The sequence below is a fragment of the Chelonia mydas genome, chromosome 7, assembly GCF_015237465.2.
Source record: "Chelonia mydas isolate rCheMyd1 chromosome 7, rCheMyd1.pri.v2, whole genome shotgun sequence".
NCBI classification, from domain to species: Eukaryota; Metazoa; Chordata; order Testudines; family Cheloniidae; genus Chelonia; species Chelonia mydas.
Window position 1 is genome coordinate 30,998,386 of NC_057853.1, and position 18,331 is coordinate 31,016,716.

Sequence of the window (18,331 nt, forward strand, 5' to 3'; positions counted from 1 at the left end):
TATATAACAATGAGTCCATTTGCAAGAGGGTAAAACCTGGGGATCTTCAGGGACTCAATCCAGGCAGAAAATCCATCTAGCATTCCTGGAACTGGTGTCTTTTCACTGATTTGGGACTGAACGGTTTGCCACTGCAAACTGGGACCAATTAACCTGGGATTTCTGCAGCAACAGGAAAAACAACAGACACTTAATGCAGGTGGCAACCTGCAAAGTTATTAAGTCAACTCGTCACCTTCTGCAATTTTAACCTGTGGTATTAAGGGACTATTTGCTGGGAAACACATGCCTTACAAGAAGTTCAGCATAAGCATCCCAAGTGGCCATACTTCCATTTTATGGTGTGAATCAGCACCACTCAGCAGTTATTTTTTGGCCAAACCACGGAGGTATTTTGCTAACACAGGGGAAGAGTGTATTCTTCTCACCCATCACTGGTAATTTTTTTTTTTGATCGACCCAGCGCCACCTGAGAGCCATGAGTTTTCCAGAACTTCTGGACCGCATTGGCGGCATGGGACGCTTCCAAGTCATGCATGTGGCATTCCTGGCCATCCCGCTCTTAATGCTGGCGAGCCATAACCTCCTGCAGAACTTCACTGCTGGGATCCCAGAGCATCACTGTCAAGTGCGTGTCATGACCAACTACACCCATCGTGTCAATCTCACAGCCAGCCTACATGCTGAAGATCTGCTCCGGGTCTCCATTCCCATGGACAAGAGCCAGAAGCTGGAGAAGTGCAGGCGGTTTGTCACCCCCCAGTGGCAGCTCCTAAACCCAAATGCCACAAGCACCAACACCATAGAGCTGGATACTGAGCTGTGTGTAGACGGGTGGACCTATGACAAGAGCCTGTTCACCTACACCATTATAACTGAGGTGAGAGAGACCTGACTCTGCTATAGCCTAGGCAGTGCCATCATAGGGAGGCAGTGTGGATCAGTGCCTAGGGAACTGGGCTGAGAGAGGAGGAGACCCAGATTTTATTCCCAGCTCTGCTACTGATCTACTGTGGGCAAATCGCATCCCCTCTGTTTCCTCTCCCATCCTTTGTCTATTTAGAATGTAAGCCTCTCTAAATATGTGGGTATAGCACACTGGGGCCATGATCTTGGTCAGGGTCTGTGCAGAGCTTGGCACAATGGAGTCCTTATCTCAGTTGGGGTCTGTCAAGGTTCCTCCCCCACTCTGAACTCTAGGGTACAGATGTGGGGACCTGCATGAAAAACCTCCTAAGCTTATCCTTACCAGCTTAGGTCAAAACTTCCCCAAGGTACAAAATATTCCACCCTTTGTCCTTGGATTGGCCGCTACCACCACCAAACAAATACTGGTTACTGGGGAAGAGCTGTTTGGACACGTCTTTCCCCCCAAAATACTTCCCAAAACCTTGCACCCCACTTCCTGGACAAGGTTTGGTAAAAAGCCTCACCAATTTGCCTAGGTGACTACAGACCCAAACCCTTGGATCTGAGAACAATGAAAAAGCATTCAGTTTTCTTACAAGAAGACCTTTAATAGAAATAGAAGTAATTAGAAATAAGAAATCCCCCCTGTAAAATCAGGATGGTAGATACCTTACAGGGTAATTAGATTCAAAACATAGAGAACCCCTCTAGGCAAAACCTTAAGTTACAAAAAAGATACACAGACAGAAATAGTTATTCTATTCAGCACAATTCTTTTCTCAGCCATTTAAAGAAATCATAATCTAACACGTACCTAGCTAGATTACTTACTAAAAGTTCTAAGGCTTCATTCCTGGTCTATCCCCGGCAAAGACAAAATATAGACAGACACACATACCCTTTGTTTCTCTCCCTCCTCCCAGCTTTTGAAATTATCTTGTCTCCTCATTGGTCATTTTGGTCAGGTGCCAGCGAGGTTACCTTTAGCTTCTTAACCCTTTACAGGTGAGAGGAGATTTCCTCTGGCCAGGAGGGATTTTACAGGGGTTTACCCTTCCCTTTATATTTATGACAGGGTCTGGGCAGCACCTGGCACAACTGGGCCCCAGATCTCCTTTGGGATCTATATGTGCTATGCTAATACAACACGGTAGCTTGTAGACTGTGACGTTGCATTAGGCTCTCTTTATACACACACAGTGAGAGACAGTCCCTCCACCAACTCTCTTACTGTTGTGATCTGGCAGACTGTTTTTCCCCCTTGACACAGGTATAACTGACCGCACAAGGCAGTAGCATTGCCACCTGTGAGGTACAATAAAATGGGAGGTCCAAGATGATCCTGAGCCCATAAAACCGACAGGGTGCACTGAATACCCTGACAGATTTCCCAGGGCAGCTATCTCAAAAAAGGGATGACCCAGGAATACCTGGGTGGGTGGCAACGCTACAAGGTACAGGGCAAGGAGAACCACACCCACTGTTCGTACTGTAACAGGTTTGCTGACTAATCAGTATGGATTTCCCCATCCCCTCATACACACACTTGACTCTATGGGTTCTCTGTACACCAATTTTACTGGTGGGTGTCCACTTCAGAGCCTGATTTCTAGGGCTCAGATTTTCAGGGTGGGGGGTGTGAATAGCCCCTTGATAACCCATCCCTGTGAGAAGGCCAATAAAAATGCTCCACTCCCAGCTCCCCAGCATAGGGGGTATTGCCTGACTGCATTGAGCTCTGCTTCCTAAGGGCATCAGGAGGAAGAGTGGAAGTTGGAGCAGCTCCGAGGCCACTCTACACATACCCCAGGGGCTAAGTAGGGTCCAGAAATGGGGAGCACAAGTATGGTTTAAAGCCACCTCTTCCCATCTCTGTGTCTGCCTGGAGTGAAATATCGAGACCCGGGGATCAAAGTATCCTCTCTACAGACCAGACTACAGCATGTCCAACCTCCCCTCCCTGCCACCCATAGGCACGTCCAAAAAATTCCAACTCAGGCAATGTGTGCCCTGAAATCTTCCTGGTCTCACTGGTCTCTGTTTTCTCCCCCCGGCCCCCTGCAGTGGAATTTGGTGTGTGAGTCCAGGACACTCCAGCAAATGGCTCAGTCGCTCTACATGGCTGGCGTGCTGGTGGGGTCAGCTGTGTTTGGAGGCCTCGCGGACAGGTGAGATGGTGAGGCTGTGACTCCTAACTCCACACGCTTTCATGTTGCTAATATGAGCTGGAGCCACATCAACCCCAGCTCCAAAAACATGTCACAATGATTATGTACCTACTGCCTGCAGGTCAGGACTGTGTAGTGGGCCTGGGGAGGGATTGCTGGGACTGCTGCAGGTCACAACTGATACGAATTGGCAGAGAGAATAGGGTTAAGATTGGGGGGCATCACAGAGCTGGGGGAGGGGAGGCCAGGGCTGGAACAGCAGGAGGGTTTGAGGGCCATCGGCAGAAGTGCACTGGGATAATGTCACACATTCAAATTAATTCCTAACCCTGAATTTTGGTTCAAGCACTCTCCATTGCAAACAGCGCTTAGAGGCAGCTGAGATCACCAAAGCAGGAGTAATGGGTGCTATATGGTGCAATCATACCAGCCTCCAAATTCCCTGCCCCGGACCAGCTTCCTGATTTCCCCTCCCCCCGCATTAACTCCGTTCTCCGTGCTGCAGGTTTGGCCGGAGAGCCCTCCTGATCTGGTGCTACCTGCAAATGGGGGTCACAGGCATCTGTGCTGCTTTCTCCCCCAGCTTCACCATCTACTGCATCTTCCGCTTCCTCACCGGCATGGCCATTTCTGGGATCTCGGTCAACTCTGTCTCGCTGTGTAAGTAGGTGCTTCAGGTCTGAATGATCCCAGCAGACTAAGGAGCAGAGGCAAGTTACTCTCCCGGCAATCTTATAACGGTGCCTCTGATAGCACCGGACACCTGGTGTCTGCTCCTAGGAGAACCAGAACAGAACAAAATTCACCCAGGGTAGTGGGCCCAGCACAAGCGTATGCACCACTTCAGCCTGCCCAGAGCTGGGAGTCCTGACACTCAGCCCTCTTCACCTGCTCTAACCCACACAACACACGCCGCTAACAGAGCCAGTGATGGAACCCTGGAGTCCTGACTCCCGGCCCTGCTCCTGTTCTAACCCACTAGACCCTATTCCTCCACCCAGAGCTGGGAATGGAACCCAGGAGTCCTGGCTATTAATCCCAGATAACCGTGTGTGTGTGTGTGTGTGTGTGTGTGTGTGAGTGAGTGAGTGAGTGAGAGAGAGAGAGAGAGAGAGAGAGGACTCTGGAGTCAGAACCAGTGACCTCCAGAGCTAAAACTTACAAACTGCTACAGCTTGAGCTAACGCTCCGTCCTTAGCTCTTCCTAGACTCATATCCTCTGCAACGCGGGCACAGAGTGGGGAGGGGACCTGCACTGCATACTGACCCAGTGGGTCACATGTTTTCTCTACTCAGGCATAGAGTGGATCCCTACCAATGTTCGGGCCATTGTGGGTACCATCAATGGATACTCCTACACTACTGGGCAATTCATTCTGGCTGGGGTGGCCTATGCTATCCCAGATTGGCGCTGGCTACAGCTCACCGTCTCCCTGCCTTTCTTTGTCTTCTTTCTTTACTCCTGGTATGTATGTTGATCAATAGCTTGAATTATTTCCGCCAGCTCTTTCCCCCATTTCTAGGTGTGTAATGCACCTCTTGGATAGAAGACCACTTAAGTCCTTCTTTAGCCTTGCTAACTCCCAGTCACTTCCCTGCTCTAACCACTAGACACTCCCAGGAGTCCTGAATCCCATCATTCTAACCAGACAGTCCCCCACTCTCCTCCCAGACCCAGGAATAGAAACCAGGAGTCCTGACACCCACTTCCTTTTCTCTCCTCTAACTGCTAGACACAACTTCCCTTCAAGAGCCAAAGGAGTTCAGTCTAGTGGCTAGAGCAGGGGTAGGGGCTGTGAGTCAGGACTCCTGGATTCTATTCCCAGCTCTAAGAGAGAAGTGTAACTGAGAATCAAAGCTATCGTCTTGGCTTTGTCTTGTTGGCAGGTTGTTTGTAGAGTCTGCCCGCTGGCTGGTGATATCAGGAAAACCAGAACGGGCAGTGAAAACGCTGAGAAAGGTTGCCAGGATCAATGGGAAAATGGAAGAAGGAGAAAAACTCAGCACTGAGGTAAAGAATCCATAGAGGCCTTTATGGTCCCATAGACAAATCAGGTGGTCCAAACTGGGGTTAAAAAGCAGGTGGGAAGTCCATGCCCTTTCCACAAAATAAGCTCTGCCTATAAGTCCTTAAAATGATTGTTCACATCTCTCCAAGCTATTGTTTCAGGCTCTCTACAAACTCAGGCAGGCATTTGCACCCAGGTCATGCTTTCAAGATCTTCTTTGCAAACACAACAGCTGAAACTTACTTGAAAAGAAAAGAACTAATGCAAAATTTGTGAAGAACAGGAAAGCAGCGTGGGAGGGGTGTTCCTACGATATACCACCACAGACTGGACTGATCCAGACCCTGGGTCCAGCGCATGGTGACAGGCTTCTACAAAGTTGTAGCATGAAGTTTGGGGCTAATGTATTCTGTTCTGGTCACCCTCTCATAAAGTGATGTGGCAGTAATCTGTGATGTGGCAGTAATTTGAGATGGAATCAGAGCCTGGCCAGACTCATAGCAATAAATTGGGACTATGGCTGGTGGACAATGTTCCAACAGAACAGTAATCCATCAGACAATGCTGATTTGATTAAATGGAAACATTTCACGGGAACTTATTGATGGCGTCAAAATTTTCATAAAAAATTATCAAAATTTTTTTTAAGGTCAAAAGTACTACATTTTGTCTAGAGCAGTGGTTCCCAAACTCGTTCCGCCGCTTGTGCAGGGAAAGCCCCTGGCGGGCTGGGCCGGTTGTTTACCTGCCGCGTCCGCAGGTTCGGCCGATTGCGGCTCCCACTGGCCGCGGTTCACTGCTCCAGGCCAATGGGAGCCGCTGGAAGCAGCGGCCAGTATGTCCTTCGGTCCACACCACTTCCAGCAGCTCCCACTGGCCTGGAGCAGTGAACCGCGGCCACTGGGAGCCGCAATCGGCCGAACCTGCAGACGCTGCAGGTAAACAAACCAGCCCTGCCCACCAGGGGCTTTCCCTGCACAAACGGCGGAACGAGTTTGGGAACCACTGGTCTATAATATAAATAAAATATAATATAGGCAGGCCTGCTAGCACCATTTATTATTAAGGTTGCCTGACACTTCCCATTATAAGACCGTGTTTTCAGTTGCCTATAACTTTCCCAAACAATAACTGTTCAAGCTAAAATTTTCCATGCTGGGTGTCTGCCTCAGGCTGAATATTTTTGGAAAATATTATATATTATTATATTATACATATAAAAGTCAAAATGGTGAAGTCAAAATACCTTACCAAAATGTTTTGTTCTCATGAGCTTGTTTTTATATTTCTCAAATGAATTTTTTTTTTTAATTCTGTGCCAGTGGCAATTTTGACTTTTTGTTCTAATTTGGGATGAAAGGAAATTTCAAAATGTTGGAACTTCACACAGAATGGACGTTCCGAGTTTCAACCAGCTCTAACTATTTAGTGTGGAGAGGAGGAAAATAAGAAGGAACACGATAGACAGTCAGACAGCTAGATGCAGAACAATGACTGGGATGGAGACTGGGAACATTTGTTCCCAGAATGGAAGACTAAGGCGATGCAATGCCGTCAACGCTTGTAATTTTATTGTGAGTCTTGTGGTATCTGATGCCCTGGACTCCTGGAGAGAGGTCACTCTGTGACAATCTCTGTTTTCATTTTAAAAAAAAGTAACTTTCTAGTACTCATAGTTGTTGAGAAAAGCTTGAAAACGTGACTGAAGTGTCTTTTAAAGTTTCAAAAACAGAAAGCAAATAAAAATAACCCAACATTTATTATATATTTAAAATCTTGTGGTTTTTAAGACAATCTCAGGATTTTTGAGGAGAGGGTAAACCATGATTTTTGAAGATTTGGGGTTGATGAGACTAGTTGCTGAAATGTAAAGACTGCACATTTGAAACTGATAAGAGTAAATACTTTCCTACAAATAACTTCCTTTGGAATTCACTGCTACAAGATACAAACATAGCAGGATTCAGGAAAGGATCAGACATTTATACGGATAAGGAGAAAATCCAAAGGAAGGATTTAATAAAAAATAAGCAAGTGTTTTGGAAGGGATGTAAACTATTCATTTAAACTCCCTATATGGCCCTATCACCTCATGAGCACCTCACACTCTTGAATGTATTTACCCTCACAGCTCGCCCATGAAGCAAGGGAGCACTATTATCCCCATTGTAGACATGGGGAACTGAATCACGGAGAGGCTAAGTGACTAGCCCAGGGTCATACAGGAAATTTGTGGTACAGCAGGAAATTAAACCCGTCATCTAAATTCTAGGCGAGTGCCCAAACCACTAGACCATCCTTCCCATCAATCTGAATGCTGTAGGGCATGCGCTGATCTCTAATTAGTGAGGGTTAGGAGGCCCTTGTCCATGGGGACAGGTTACAACATAACTAAAAGGTTTCTTGTCAGATGCTGGAAGAACCCACTGGTCTGACCCAGTCAGGGGATACCTGTGTCTCTAAGCCAGGGGTCGGCAACTGTTGGCCCGCGGCCCATCAGGGTAATCTGCTGGTGGGCCGCGAGACATTTGTTTATGTTGACCGTCCACAGGCATGGCCCCCCGCAGCTACCAGTGGCTGCGGTTCACCGTTCCTGGCCAATGGGAGCTGCAGGAAGTGGCAGCCAGCACGTCCCTGCGGCCACTGAGAGGTGTGGGGGGCCGTGCCTGCGGACAGTCAATGTAAACAAAATGTCTCGTGGCCCGCCAGCATATTACCCTGATGGGCTGCGGGCCAACGGTTGCTGACCCCTGCCCTAAGCTATCAGTGGACAGCTGAATTGTCAGCTGGGAAGTGTGCTTGAAATTATTAGGCCAGATTCCTGAATGTTGTAAATCTGCCATCACTCCACTGGAGTCAAAGGGGCCAGATCCCTAGCTGCTGTAAATTGACCATTGCTCCAAGGCAGTCACTGGGGTTAGATCTGCAGATGGTGTAAACTGACTGTTGCTCCATTAGAGTCAATGGGGCCAGATAGCCAGCTGGTGTAAATGGGAATAGCTCCATCAAGGCAATGATTCTATGCCAATTACACCAGCTGAGGATCTGGCCCTGTAGGTAGAGGAATCCAAACCTTCAGTCTGGGTCAGCCTTATTTGAGCAGGGCTGTGAACTCCATACACAACGGTATTAACTAGCACTTGTCCCTCCTATTCATTGCTTCGTTCTCACGGGTACCATTTTCAGCAAACTCTCTTCTCCATCTAGGTCTTGAAATCCAACATGCAGAAGGAACTGTCCTCAGCCAAATCTAGCCATACCATCACGGACCTGGTACGCACAACCACCATGCGCAAAATCTCCTTTGGAGTCTCCTGCATATGGCAAGTGGGCTCTTTCATTTTGCTGAGGCAAAGATATTGAAGCATAAGGAGCCTGCTCTTCTACTGGTGTAAATGAGCACAGCACCCAGCCAACATTGGGGGCCCCCCAACGTTGGGTGCTACACAGACCCCGACTAACTTCAGGGTCCACAGTGTGCCAGGCACTGCACAGACTTAGTGAGAGACACTCCCTGCCCTGAAGAGCTGACAGTTTAAATAGACAAAGGGGTGAGAGGAGAATGAAAGTGAGGAAGAGACTTACCGCAGTTAACACAGCAGGTCAGTGGCAGATCTGGGAATGGTACCAAGATGTCCTGACCTCCAGTCTGCTGCTCTAAACCACACCCCTTCTGCATCTTTAGACAAACCACTTCTGAACCCCACCTGGACAATGAAGATAACAAGGTCTATAGATGAAATGCAGTTGTCTAAGTGCTATGTACTACAGCGCAAATACAAGGAGTCAAGATTTACCTATATGTACAGGGACCTACCAAATTCATGGCCATGAAAAACGTATCATGGACCGTGAAATCTGGTGTGTGTGTCCCCCGCCCCATGAAATCTGGTCTTTTGTGTGCTTTTACCCTATACTATATAGATTTGTTTCTCAAATTGGGGGTCCTGACCCAAAAGGGAGTTTCAGGGGGGTTGCAAGGTTATTTTAGGGGGTATTATGGTATTGCCACCCTTACTTCTACACTGCCTTCAGAGCTGGGTGGCTGGAGAGGGGCGGCTTTTGGCTGGGCGCCCAGCTCTGAAGACAGCGCCCCACCAGCAGCAGTCCAGAAGTAAGGGTGGCGATACCATGCCATGCCACCCTTACTTCTGCGCTGCTGCCTTCAGAGCTGGGTGGCAGGAGAGTGGCAGCTGCTGACTGAGGGCCCAGCTCTGCAGGCAGCAATGCAGAAGTAAGGGCGGCAATACCATACCAGGCCATCCTTACTTCTGTGCTTCTGCTGGCGACAGCTCTGCCTTCAGAGCTGGGATCCCAGCCAGCAGCCACCACTCTCCAGCTGCCCAGCTCTGAAGGCAGCGCTGCCGTCAGCAGCAGCACAGAAGTAAAAGTAGCAGTACCACAACGCCCCCTACAATAACCTTGCGACCCCCCCACAACTCCTTTCTGGGTCAGGAGCCCTGCACTTACAACACCATGAAATTTCAGATTTAAATAGCTGAAATCATGAAATTTATTATTTTTAAAATCCTATGATCGTGAAATTGACCAAAATGGACCTTGAATTTGGTAGGGACCTAGATATGTATTAACATTAGGCCTGGTCAGCATTTTTTTGTCAAAACTGTTTTTCAGCAGAAAATTGGAGTTTTGATTAAACAAATGTTTTTTGCAAAAAGTGTCGGCTCCCTGCAAAAAAATTCCATTTTTCATAGAAAAAACTAAACACTGAAACTGCAAAATATTTCAATATTTAAATTCTGACATGTTACTGCAGTGCCTCATGGGGGTTGTAGTTTGGGTGCTTCACGCCTCTATTGTACTCTATGGCAGTGGTCTCCAAAGTGGGGTGCGTGCACCCTAGGAGGTCCACAAGACCATCCCTGGGGGTGCGCGGCAGGAGGAGCGCCGCCAAAGAAGCACTGCCAGCACGGCGGCAACAGGGCTCCTGGACCTTTGATTCTTTGGAAGCACGCCGGCGGCAGCTCGGCTCTCCCCGCTCCGTCTTCGGCGGCATGCCGGTGGCAGCTCTTCTTTTTCTTTTTTTCTGCTTCCCCACAGCTGGCCCTGGGGGTGCATGATTCAAAAAGTTTGGAGACCACTGCTCTATGGGACCGGCTCCCTGGCTGGACTACATCTCCCAAGATACATCTCAGCCAGGGACTTCCATGATGCACTGCCTCCCCTTTTCAAGAGGGAGGATGAGGGTGCATCATAGGAGATGTAGTCCAACCTGAGAGTCCGGCCAATAGAAGAGAATGGGAGCATCAGGCACCCAAACTACAGTCCCCATGAGGCATCATAGCAGCATTTCCGAACAGAAATATTTATGTTTTGCCCAAAATATTTTGGTATTCAAATCTTCACCACAAATTTTCAGTGGAAAATATAGATAACATTGTTCTTTTAATTTTCATCAAAAAAAATTGTGGCTACCCCTCCCAATTTTCTGACCAGCTCTAATCCATGGTCGTATCATCCATCCACCTCAGGTTCTCCACCAGCTTTTCCTATTACGGCTTGGCCATGGACCTGCAGAACTTCAATGTCAATATCTACTTGACCCAGCTGATCTTTGGAGCAGTTGATTTTCCAGCCAAGTTCATCTCAGTCCTCACCATCATTTTCATTGGACGCCGTTTCTCCCAGGCCTTTTCCTTGGTCCTTGCCGGACTGTGCATCCTAGCTAATATTTTTGTGTCACAAGGTGAGAGAGGATTTGCTCATTATGGGATGGCATAAAGGATTTTCAAGGGTTCAGTAGCTCAAGGGACCCTTGTATAAATCTCCCACAGCTAGAGATGGGGGACAGACAAGGTGGACCAGTGCTGTGCAGTAGTATGAAAATTCTGTCTTAGGTGCCCAGTTGGTGTGTCTTGATCACATGCTTGGGGGGTCCAATTAAAATCCAGATTTTGGGTCAGGAAAGAATTTCCCCCCAGATCACAATAGCAGGGAGCTTAGGGGTTTTTCCTCTTTCTTTGCAGTGGGCGGGGGGGGGGGGTCGGTCACCTACCTACTGGGATCATCTGGGCCTTTTTCAGCCTAACCAATAGCCTGCAAAGACATCGGTGGCCCCTCAGTCTTTCATGTCCTTGGCCTGGGGCACACCACTGTTCCATTCTCTCAAAACTAAAATGCTTTGGTTTAACATAGGGCGGTAATGGGATGAAATTTAATGGCCTGTGACATGCAGGAGGTCAGACCAGATGATCAAATGGTCCCTTCTGGCTTTAAACTTTATGAAACTATGAAAATGTCCGAGCAGGAGAGCATTTGCTTAACCATGGAACAGTGGGCTGGATCCGTAGCTGATATAAATCGGCATAGTTCAACTGCAGTATATCCCACACTAACACAATGTGGTTCTCTATCCCATTCTAGTTGGCTGGACCATACACAGGAGTTTATGTATCTAGTCATCTTCCCAGCTTATAGCAGCTGAGGATATGACCCATAGACTGAAGGCCAGAAGGGGAAGGCAGTGTGGTCTGGTGAAGAAACCACTAGACTGCGACTCTGAAGACTTAGGTTCTATTCATTGCTCTACCATTGGCTTGCAGGGTGACCTTGAGCAAGTCACTTCTCCTCTATGTGCCTCAGTTTCCCCATAATTAAAATAGGGGTAATGACACTGACCTCCTTTATAAAGAGCTTTGAGATTTACCAATGCAAAGCATTAAATAAGAGTTAAGCATCATCATCTAATCTGACCTCCTGTATAACACAGGCCAGAGAATCTCACTAGTAATTCTTGCATCAAGCCCATATCTGATGGTTGAGCTAGTATTTTTTTAGAATATGTTCATTGAATTTAAAGATTTAAATGTGAGCATTATTTCTAGTTGAAATCTGTCTAGCATCAACTTTCAGCCACTCGATTTCATTCTGCCTTTGTCTGGTAGATTGAAGAGCCCTATGCATTAGAAATCACCTTGCTGCGCAGGTATTTATAGACTATGATCAAGCCATCCCAGAACCATCCAATGGATAAGCTAAATAGATGGAGCTCCTGAAATCTCTCACTGTAAGACAGGTTTTCCAGACCTCAAATCTCTTCTCTGCACCCTCTCTAATTTTTCAACTTCCTTTTTAAAGTGTGGACTAGAACTGGACACAGTGAAGCAGATTTTCAGCTGGCATCAAGCAGCCTAGCTCCGTGGTCTTCAGCAGCTGAGGATCCAGGCTGGTGGTGTTATTATAATTATTTTTATTGCAGTAATACTTAAAGACCTCAAATGAGATCAGGGCCCTATTGTGCTAGGGGCTGTACAGACACACTAGGGCATGGACCATGACTTGCAAAGAGCTTACAATCTAAATAGCCAAGTGAGACAAAGTTTGGGAGGGCAAACAGAAACAGAGGTGAAGTGACTTGCCTAAGATCACACAGCAGAGCTGAGAACAGAACCCAGGTATCCTGCCTCCAAGCCCATTGGATCACCCAACCTTGTTTAGGGTGGCCCCACCAACACCATACGCAGAGATCATCTCACTTCTTTACTGATGATCATGAGAATCACTGGTCTATAGTCAGAATTCCTGTAATAACTGAGAGACAAGGTGGGTGAGGTAATATCTTTCACTGGACCAACTTCTGTTGGCGAGAGAGACAAGCAGAAACTGGTCCAATAAAAGCTATTACCTCACCTACCTTGTCTCTCTAATATCCTGGGACTGACACGGCTACACCAACACTGCATGTAATAATTCCTAAGTCACTCCTGACTTAGGCTGAAATGCCCTATTTTTCCCTCTCCCCAGAACTGCAGACCCTGCGCATGGTCTTCGCTGTGATCGGAAAAGGATCCCTGGCTGCATCATTTAACTGTGCCTACATATTTTCTGGAGAGCTGTTCCCAACGGTGATCAGGTATCTAGAAGCCAGCACCAGACCCCACTGCTGCCTAGGAAGCCCTATCAGCAAACTGTGACCTTGGCTGCGCTCTATGGAACTTGTTTGATGACTTGCAAAGTGTTGGGAATTCAGACATCACAGAGCTGACTTGTGCTCTCGGAGTGAAATGTACCCCTGCACAGGGCCCGTACAAGCCCTCCATGCCACTTGAGGCCTCAGAGATAGAGTTCTAGCTATCGGACCCATACATACTCTTTTCTCTCTCTCATTATCTGTACTCTTATCTAGCTCTATCAGTAGAGTTACACCAGTTTAAGTGAGAGAAGTGAATCACAATTTTCATTGTAGCCTCCATTTCAGTCATCCCTGCGTCCTATGCTCAGACCACATCTTCTTTTTATGGGGGAAATCCCCTCTGAAATACACATTTAAAGGGCCAGATCCCCAGCTGGTGTAAATTGGTATCGCTCCATTGGCGTCAATGAGGCCAAATCCCCAGCAGGTGTAAATGAGCATTGCTCCAGTGGAGTCGACGAGGCCAGATGCCCAGCTGGTGTAAATTGACCGTAGCTCCACTGGAGTCAATGATTCAAATCCAGAGCTGGTGTAACTCAGCGTTGTTCCATTGGAATCAATGGGATCAGTTGCCCAGCTGGTGTAAATTGGCCATAGTTTCTTTGGAGTCAATGGTTCAAATCCAAAGCTAGTGTGTCACTCCATTGACTTCAGAGCTATGGCCCATTTACACCACCTGCGGCTCTGGCCCAATATCCCAAGCTCAGACGGGTACTTTTTATGGCTGTTGCAGGCAGACTGGGCTGGGACTAGGCAGCACCATGGCTCGTCTTGGCAGCATCATGGCTCCACTTGTTCTGCTGACTGGTGAATTCTTCCCATCCCTGCCCCTGATTATCTATGGATCTGCCCCTATCCTCTCCGGCATCGCAACCGGCCTACTGCCAGAGACGCACAACGTGCCATTGCCCGAGACCATAGACGAAGTGGAAAGACAGTAAGTGGCATTTGTGTAATTAACCAGAATAAAAAAGACATTGCTCGGAAACCTGGAAGTTGTTTTCGATCTGTGTGTTCCAAACAGGAACAGATATTTCACTGTTCTCAACATTTTTTCACCATTTGTATAGAAATTTTTCATTTTTCCACCTCCAATTTAGTCATTTTGTCTCCCCGTTTCTCTCTTGTCACTGAAAGTGGGAGGAAAAGGGGGGAAATTGGTTTCAGCTTCATCAAAAATCCCAGGAAAATTTTTAAAAATCATTATTTGGTTTTGTTAAAAAAATAATTAAAATTAATTTCTTTCAGCTTTGGGGTTTATCAAAAATAAAGAGAAATTTTCAGAAAAAAATTAAAATATTTTGGTTTTGGGTTCCTAAAAGAAAAGTGGAAAATTTCAAGAAAAATGAACATTTTTCATATTCAGGATTTGTCAAAAATAAAACCCTTAAAATTTGGGGGGGGGGGGGGGGAATAAACTTTTTCGTTTTGGGTTTTGTAAAAATAAATAAAAAAATCAAACACCCTGGAACTTTTTTTAAAAAAAACAACAACAAAAATTTGCATTAACTTTGAGCATCTGTTTTAAATTACTCACTTCTCTTGGTGATTCTGCAAACACTGATATTTATTTATTTTCTTCTTTTTTTTTTTATTAAGATCAAAACATACAATCAAGGATGAACTACAAATGAATGTCCTCCTACATTCCACATAGCCAGATCCAGCCAAACAAGTGAGCTAAGGAGAGAAAAATGAAGAATGTTTTTTAGCTTTATTATTCTATTCCTGCTGGAAGTATTTATACAGTGTGACTGGCTAGAAAGCAAAAGGGGAACATGTCCCAACTGCTCTGCACAGCATCTCCCTCTAGTTCAACACCCCACATAGCTCACTGCAAGAATCCAACACACGCTGCCAATATGGGTCATGGTCTATCATTGCCTGTGTAACCACACTGTCCATTGAATTGAGTGTATATGGGAAGGGGCTAGTGATGTGGTCTAATGTTCATAGATAGAGTAGTCTGAGTGCAGTACGTACATTAAGAGGTTTTGTTACCCAGCACTGCTTTGAAAAGGCTCCATTAAAGGCCAGGCCCCAGCTGGAGTGAGTGGAGCTCTGCTGATTTACACCAGTTGAAGATCTAGCCCATTATTTCATAAAATAGGGTAGGGATGAAGACTTATAACCTGAAGCACAAACAGGTAAAGGAACCTGCTGAACCTCACACAGCAAAGCTTGTGGCATAGTTAGGAAGAGAACCCAGGAGTCCTAGTGCTGCACCGTACTCCAGCTCCAACCACGAGACCCTATTCCCCTCCCAGAGCCAGCAAAATCCAAGTCCTCCCTCCTTTTGCCATTAGACCCCATTCTCCTTCCAGAGGACAACTCAGGAGTCCTGGCCCACATAGTGATTTACTGGTGAGAGTCTCATTCAATGGTTAAAAGAAAAGGAGTACTTGTGGCACCTTAGAGACTAACCAATTTATTTGAGCATGAGCTTCCGTGAGCTGTAGCTCACGAAAGCTGGTCTCTGTGCATATAATGTCTTCTGCAGTTTCCATAGTATGCATCCGATGAAGTGAGCTGTAGCTCACGAAAGCTCATGCTCAAATAAATTGGTTAGTCTCTAAGGTGCCACAAGTACTCCTTTTCTTTTTGCGAATACAGACTAACACGGCTGTTACTCTGAAACCTGTCATTAAATGGTTGCATCTCACTATATCCTGTTCACCGTTCATTTCTCCAACTTTGCTCAATTGTAACTACCTTCTTCTATTTCATAAGGCACCCTTGCTTTGCTATCACTATTTGTATTTCAGTTGTGTCAAGGGGCCCCCCACTGCGATCAGGGCCCCATTCTGACAGGTGCTGCACAAACAGCTAGCGAGAGACAGTCTGTGCCCCAAAGACCTTGCAATCTAAATAGAAAAAGGAATTATTATTATCTCCATTTTACAGATAGGGAAACTTAGGCACAGAGAAATCAAGTTACTGCCTCTTTCTATGTGTTTGCGTAGCACAATGAAGTTCCAGTCTCAGTTGTTCAGCAGGTGCTACCATACTACAAATAATAATTGGCAAATACACCACATCTTGCACCAGCAGAGACCTGGGTGAGGTGTGTTCCAGCTCTAACATCTGTGGTCCAGATCTTTAGCTGGTGCCAATCAACATAGCTCTGTTGAAGCCAATGGAGCTGCACTGATTTACACCAGCTGAGGATCTGGCCCATGTAGGATTCCGTGAACATAAATTTGCTTTTCTACAGGCCTTTGTGCTGCTTGTTAATAATGAAACTGTTATGCTTTTGTGACCTGAGCAGTTAAGCAATTTTTGGGGTCCTGCAAGTTGTTTCCATTAGGAGGAGCAACTGATGGAGTCAGGTATTTCTTTTATGCAATCCTGCTTATGTATGAAGTATGCAGTAAGTCCTGTTTCCCAGAACACAGTAGGAATCAAACAACAGGAGGCAGTTTCTTGCTCACAGTTCTGTGACTCTCTGTACCTCGGGGGAACGCCCTACACCCCCATGTTCATCTTTATAAAATGATTGTGTGGTATCCAATGCAATGTTTGTCATGTTGGGTGTCTTTGGAAGGCTCATGATGCACTGAGCATGGTCATTATAGTAATGATTACAGTAACATTACAATAATGCTATAGGTTATAATTTCATGTATATAGTTATGAGGCTGAAAATGCATCCTCATGGCTTAAAGCAAGCCCAGGCAAAAACTCTCCAAGAACAGAGAGGCAATTCACACCTCATCAGGGCAGATATGGGACAAACCCAGCCCAGCCTCACAGGAACAAAGGACACTGGCCTAGGCAGCAACAAAAGAATCTGTTAGGATCTTGAGGGAGTCACCCCGTCCTTCCTTTGGTCAGTTTGGAACTGTCATGAGGTAATGCTCATCTGACTCTGAAGTGGGGGGCAAAGCCAAGAAGGAAGAAAGGACATGATAAAAGGGCGAGACATTTGCCATGCTCTCTCTCTCTCTTCCACCTACATCTACAGACACCACCACCACCAAGCGCCCGAAGCGCTGATCAAAAGGGAGACCCTGGCTGAAGAGCAACCAGCCAGCCTGTGGTGAGAAGCATCTAAGTTTGTAGGGACACTGAAACTGTTAAGATCAACTTAGAATGCGTTTTGCTTTTATTTCATTTGACCAAATCTGACCTGTTATGCTTTGACTTATAATCACTTAAAATCTATCTTTATAGTTAATAAATTTGCTTGTTTATTCTACCTGAATCAGTGTGTTTTGTTTGAAGTGTCAGAGGCTCCTAGGGTTGTGTCTGGGACTGGAGATATTGGCTAGTGTCATTCAGTTGCAAGTAGCTAAGAGCAGCTTACATGCCAGAGGCTGTGCATGAACATCGTGGGAATAGAGGTTCTCACAGCAGAGCAGGGTAAGGCTGGCTCCCAGAGTCAAGGATTGGAGTGACCTAGCAGATCACTGGTCCGGATAACACCAGAGGGAAATGTCACAAGTTCCAAGCCTCTTTCCGACCAGCACTTAGCCCAAAAGCTCTCACTCTCTTAGCTTTTTCTCAGAGAGCTGCTACCAGTTTTTCTGTGGCTGTGTCTTTGGTTTTCTGCTGCTTCTCTCTCCCACGCAGACACAGTTCCCCAAATAATGCCCAAGTCCCTGTGTTTGCTGTATCAATCCCTAGGGAAACTTCTAGGGCCACATGATTCAGCTTCTACTCGAGCCTTACCATATATCTGTGTTTTGGGTGGTGGCTTCTATTGTTTCAGCTGCCTGGTTCCATAAAGGAGCTCCATTGCTTTTTACGCTTATCCTGAGTGAAAGACAGTTATTACATTCACCAGCTTCAACTAGGTTTAACCCTACCCATAAATAAACTTATATGCTTAACAAAAAATGGAGGGAAACGGATTGTATGTGAAAAGTGAAAATTTTTAACAAAAGGTTAAAATATGGGAAAGGACCTATCTATTGTAACAAAGGAATATTATTGCAAAATCCTGAGCTAAATAAAGGCATTTATGTTGCAGTTTAATATATTTTCTTGCAGTGAAAAATGCTGTACAATTTCAGAAGCCCAGTCTTGTATTCTGAAAAGAGATCTTGGTTTTGGTCCTTGCAACTTGGACTGCAAGAGACAAGAGTAAAGGAAAAGCTTCTATTAAAATAACAACTTGCAAAGATACAGCTCACCTTACCAAAGGATCACAAAGCACTTCACAAACTGATCTGGATTATCATCCCCCTATTTTCATGGATGAGGCAAAAAGTTATTTACTGAAAGATCTCAGGGTGAATCCTTGACAGAGATGGGAAAATAACCTAAGGGTTCTAGTTGCTTGTCTCTTGCACTAACCACTAGACTCTGCT

The 18,331-nt window shown here is 46.1% G+C and overlaps 1 protein-coding gene across 1 annotated transcript; it reads left to right on the forward strand.

Annotated features, from left to right (window-relative positions):
- The first annotated feature begins 278 nt into the window (after nt 1-278).
- LOC102939168 (solute carrier family 22 member 6-A) lies at nt 279-15,472 on the forward strand. Its single transcript, XM_037904530.2, has 10 exons — nt 279-880; nt 2,974-3,077; nt 3,583-3,737; nt 4,374-4,542; nt 4,965-5,088; nt 8,294-8,409; nt 10,579-10,793; nt 12,851-12,959; nt 13,753-13,956; nt 14,619-15,472. Exons 1-10 carry the CDS (start codon nt 479-481, stop codon nt 14,674-14,676), a joined length of 1,656 nt encoding a protein of 551 aa, XP_037760458.1. The 5' UTR covers nt 279-478; the 3' UTR covers nt 14,677-15,472.
- The last annotated feature ends 2,859 nt before the right edge of the window (nt 15,473-18,331 follow it).

Bases quoted from the DNA above. Each gene is read 5' to 3' on its own strand.
- LOC102939168 (XM_037904530.2), top strand. From the start codon at position 479: ATGAGTTTTCCAGAACTTCTGGACCGCATTGGCGGCATGGGACGCTTC. The intron at 4,543-4,964 runs GTATGTATGTTG...TCTTGTTGGCAG, and splicing joins GTCTTCTTTCTTTACTCCTG to GTTGTTTGTAGAGTCTGCCC. The intron at 5,089-8,293 runs GTAAAGAATCCA...TTCTCCATCTAG, and splicing joins GAGAAAAACTCAGCACTGAG to GTCTTGAAATCCAACATGCA.